At 35.3% G+C, this 5,061-nt stretch overlaps 1 protein-coding gene across 1 annotated transcript; it reads right to left on the bottom strand.

The window, feature by feature from the left end:
* Positions 1–271: 271 nt before the first annotated feature.
* Positions 272–2,276, bottom strand: LOC108467739 (homeobox-leucine zipper protein HAT4-like). Its single transcript, XM_017768491.2, has 4 exons — positions 1,783–2,276; positions 1,184–1,497; positions 975–1,054; positions 272–879 (listed from the first exon to the last, which is right to left on the bottom strand). Exons 1-4 carry the CDS (start codon positions 1,961–1,963, stop codon positions 552–554), a joined length of 903 nt encoding a protein of 300 aa, XP_017623980.1. The 5' UTR covers positions 1,964–2,276; the 3' UTR covers positions 272–551.
* Between the last annotated feature and the right edge of the window lie 2,785 nt (positions 2,277–5,061).

Below are 5,061 nucleotides of genomic sequence, written 5' to 3'. Positions count from 1 at the left end.
ATCACGCCAAGTTCCTTCTCTGAATAACCAGAACCTATCCCTAATACTTTGTCCTTCCACGACACATTCAAATCCAGAACCCGATCCTCCAATGTCCTTGAAACGGACTTTCTTAATGTTCCCATCTTCCAAAGAAAGACTCACAGCTTAGCCCAAATTCTCCCCTTTTAGTTGTTTTTTAAGGCACCTTGTAACTTGAATTGGAATTTGGAACACAAGATTAGCTTTCAAGTTCAGTCAAATTTAATAATTAAACATACCAAGGAAGAGGTCATTTAATTAGGCATCATCGATTAACATTAAAAAAATTAAACTAATTGAATATGTTAACATTAAACAGGGATTAGATTTAGGTGGGTCCAATAATACAAAACATGATGTCCCACCAAAATCACATTCTAACCACCATATCTTAGACCTTAAAGAGCTTTGAACATGGGATTGGTACGATGCTCTAAAAAACACTAAATATTCTCCGTACTCAATTTGTGATGCTTCTTTTTTTTTTTTTTAACATTTGACAAAAACGCCCTTGAGCATTGGTTGAAAAATTACGATCGAGGCCGAAGAGCATCCAACGGTCCATGAGGGATTGGGGCAGCAGCCGGAGCCCAAGGGTTGATGGGGATGGCCCTGTGGTGGTTCTGGGGTAGCTGATGATGGGATCTTGGATCAACGGTGGATGATGCACCTACTCTCTCACACGATGGGCACATGGTGAGGGTCGTAGGTGGGGTCATTTGCATGTAGAACTGAGGAGAAAGTTTCAGTGCTCTCAGCTCCTGAACTTCCTTCTGCAACCGCCTGTTTTCCTCCGTCAGATTCTCACAGCATCTCTTTAGGAACTCACAGTCAACCTCAGTTTGCTTCAGCTTGGTCCTGCAAAAAGAATTTTAAGAAGTCCAGTATTTAGTAAATAATGTTACACCAGAAGGACATAACAGTAAATTTACTAACAAGGCAAATCGTTCTACCTCGCCCTTCTGTTTTGGAACCAAACTTCAACTTGTCTGGGTCGCAATCCCAGCTGCTTAGCCAAAGCCATCTTTTGTTTCTGTAAAGATACAAAACAGCCATCGTTTTATTAGCTTATTTACCAAAAAAACCACTCCAAATATTTTCTGTTTGGTTACTAAGAAAACAGTTATATTATAACATCAAAGCTTGCGTTGGAATTACTTACTGGGTTCAGAGTGTTGTGTTCTTTAAAGCTTTCTTCAAGAATAGCAGACTGATCCTTCGAAAGCCTAAGTTTTTTTCTCGAAGCGTCACCATCTTCCTCATCACTGATGCCACGAGAACAAGCTCTTTCAATATCAAGCTCATCTCCATTAGTGCCTTCCCTTTCGCTCCTTTTCCCACTCACACTCGATATCGTGCTGTTCGGAGATGAAACTCCAGCTTCTTCTTCGCAATCGACCGTAGATGGCAATCTGTTCACGTCGATTCCTCTAAGAAATGATCTAGTCTCGCCTCGGAAAGATTCTGCGTTAGGATCTGCATGCAAATACTGTACTTTTTCAGAAAAAAATGGAAACTTTATCTGATTATTGAAGAAAAGAAAAAGAATTTTCAGGCTTAGATCTAGAAAAAAGTAGCAGATTTTAGGGTGGGGGTCTGCATGTGAAAACGATTGTCAAAAAAGCTACTTCAAGCATGAGGAAAATATTTTGGTTGGGTGACAGTAGAGCATTGAAGGACGAAAAGAAATTGATTTCTTTAAGGTTTGTTTGGTTCTCGGGAAACCAAAGGGGAAAAAAAGAAGAGAGTTAAGAAACAAACCTGAAGGAGCAGAAACATCGTTCCATAATGATTTGTGAATGGCTGTAAACCCAGAAGGGACCGAAGAGCAAGAATCAACGGAGGAAGGAATCAAAGAAGGCCTTAGATTCAGCTGCAAGGAGTGGCGATTCTGAGGAAAACCCAAACTGAGACTCAAACCCAGATCTTCTTTTCCCACCATCGTTTTAGATTATTTTATCTTTTGCCAAACAAGGGTTCTTTCTTCTTTTCCCTGTATGAAAAAGGGTGAGAAACAGAGAGAAAAAAAGGAAAGGAAAAGACTTGGGCTTTGATAAGGGGGAGAGAGGGGGGGAAGGAGAGGTGATGATGGGTTGGGGATGTGAGAAAGGGGGGTATTATATAGAAAGCTAAAGAATGGAGTGCAAGTGAAAGTTCGATGATGACTTGCTGTCATTGAGGAGGCCAATTATCTCAATCATGGCAATTTGCTCCCCAAAATAATACCTACCCCTTCCCCCTATGCTCCTTTGTCTCACTTTTAACCTTTTTTAACCATTTACCTTACTAAATGCTCTTTATTATATAAACGTTTTGCATATTATCTCATTAATAAGTAAATAAAGATATTGTGAAATTCATCATTCTTAATGTTTGCTTTTATATATTGTCTAATCTTTGACTTGTTACTTAATTATCTGCTTACCTAATTTACACCCAAATTAACTTTCCATTTCGTTTCTAACGGGGGTGGCATTTACCACGCTTTGGTGGCCAATTAAAATCTTGACCAATAAATGCATTAATAAAGGCATGATTCACTACTTTTGAGTATTATAAATGTAGTAATCTCCTTTTAATTCAATTTAAAATTCATTTATTATTTTCAATACAAAATCATAGTTTTTTTAGATAATACTCATATTCCATTAAAAAGATTAAAAATCATAGGTGCTCTTTTCTCATCATACACTCCATCTTTCTATTTTACTAATGTTTAAGTTAAATTAAAATTGAATAGTTGTTCCTAAACTATTGATTGTTGTTAATTCCAAGTGTATTAACTATTAGATAAGTTTTTGAGGTTTTTTATAAAGCAGAGGGATTAAATAGAGTTAACCTTATTTTAATTTTAGTAAATTTGATTAAGTCTAAATACAATAAGACACTTAATACATTTGCATGCTCAAAATATGTTCATGATTATTAAGGTGATTACTAAAACTTATTTTTGACACTTGATTGTTTTTTTTCTAAGTCCTCCAAAATTAAGATTTCGTTTATTAATAATAATATTTCTGTGGTTATGAGTACAGCTTAAGACGTGACTAATTGAGTAATCGGGGTAGGGTGCTTGGGTTGTCATTTTAGTTCGCATCAAAAGGTTGTGTGACGTGTTAGGTAAAACTCCGCTAACCGGAATTAATTTCTAAGAATGTGTTGGGCTGAATAACCGAAATGAGGTGCTTGGCTGTCATCTCTCTTCGCGTCAAAAGGTTCGATATGTTATTAGGAATAATAAAATTAGGAATGTCTTCAATGAAAGAAACCTTAGGGGTGGGTGCTTGGGTTGTCATCTCTCTTCGCGTCAAAAGGTTCAGTATATTGCTAAGTGAAAGTAAATAAATAAAATTGAAATATTAAAAAAAAAAGATACATTAATAAAATTTGGATACTAAAGGGAGAACTAAATAAGATGTCTTGATAGGTTTGGTAAATTACCTAATTTTCAAGAAATAATCCAAGTCGGTCCTAATTTTTGTGTGTGTTAATTGGAACACTTTTTCAATTTTACTTAAATCAAGCTAAGGGTTCTCTTTATTTTTCGAATGAATTTTGACTAATTTTTATAAAACTTTGGAGTAGAATTTCTTTCATGGCAGGATCTACTTTTCACAGTGGATAGGAACCATACTTGAGGGCAAGCATGGGCTAAGTAAATTTTAAGTATCATATTTTATGTGCTAATTGCATGATTATTTTGAGTATGATCCTACTAATTTGGGCTTTTTTATAATCTTTTATCTTTTAGGGACTTAATTTAAGACAGAAGTAAATTTAAGGGCAAAAAGTGGGAATTTGGAGATAAAGTGGGCTAACATGCGAAGTAGGAGAAAAGTGGTGCCAAAAATGCAAGCATGGACGACATAAGGGCTAAAATGCAAAAGAAAAATTTTATAGCACAAGACTCTATTTTAATTTCAATTATATTAGGATAATTATTAAGGATTTTTATTTAGATTTAATTTTGGGATTTATTTTCATTTATCTTTATTTATCTTAAATTATCTTTATTTATTTGTATTTATCTTTTAGAATTTAATTAGGAATAGATTAGGTTTTTTAGTACTATAAATAGGGGATGGAGTGGCATATATTTGACATCTCTTTTTCCTGTAAACAGTCCCTCTCCCAAAAACTTAGTCTTTTGCTTTCTCCATATTTTTTTCAATAAAAATCTCATATCTATTTTATTTATTTATTTCTCGAAAATCATAAGCCACTAAACTAATCTAGCCGAAGGTTGTCAAAATTTTCCCAAAAAGGTTCATTAGGCTTAGAACCCGCACTTAGCCTTCTCAACAGGGTATTCATCACTTCTCTATATTACGGGGCTGACGCTTCCGTCTATATCCCTTAATAGGTGATCTTTTCAACTTGTTCAAAGAACGGCCGCTTTGTACATTTTGGGAAGGTTGCGCAGTCTGTTCGTTGGCTTTCTACATTAGAGGTTAGTGAATCCAAGAGACAAAACGGCATGGTATTCGCCGTTGGGAAGTGATGATCTAACAGAAGATAGTCCCCTAAAAGCGATTATTGGCTAGAATCAGGCTCCGCCAAATTTTAAGTCTAAATCCTTGGAGCTGGTGGTCGTAGGCGTCCTCTTCCACTATAACTGGCTTATCTTGCTCGAGAAGGGTTTTTAAAAGCCAAAGATTGAACCCAAGGTAGAATGAGACAACCGGAGGCTGGAATCTCGCCACATAAGAAATTTCTCTTCCCCAAACTCTATTTATTTTTATAGTCCTCATTTTAATTTTTGCCATTTATTTAATTTTTCAATTTCAATTCACTTTAAATTTTATTTTTATTTTTATAGATCAAAATTTTTAATTCTTTATTTTTTTATTTTTCAGGAACGTAAGTTTTCTTAGCCAAAAAATTATCCAGGATTTCAATGAATGAGTATTCATACAATTCGATCCCTGAGGATTCGACCCTACTTCCCATTTACTGTTATTTTTACTATTTTACAGGAAAAGGATATTTTTGGTGCTCTCAACGACGTATCAAATTTTGGCACTGTTGCCGAGGATCGGT

Source organism: Gossypium arboreum, chromosome 8 (genome assembly GCF_025698485.1).
Source record: "Gossypium arboreum isolate Shixiya-1 chromosome 8, ASM2569848v2, whole genome shotgun sequence".
NCBI lineage: Eukaryota > Viridiplantae > Streptophyta > Magnoliopsida > Malvales > Malvaceae > Gossypium > Gossypium arboreum.
The sequence above is the reverse complement of the archived record's forward strand: the minus strand, read 5'-3'. Positions and strand labels throughout refer to the sequence as shown.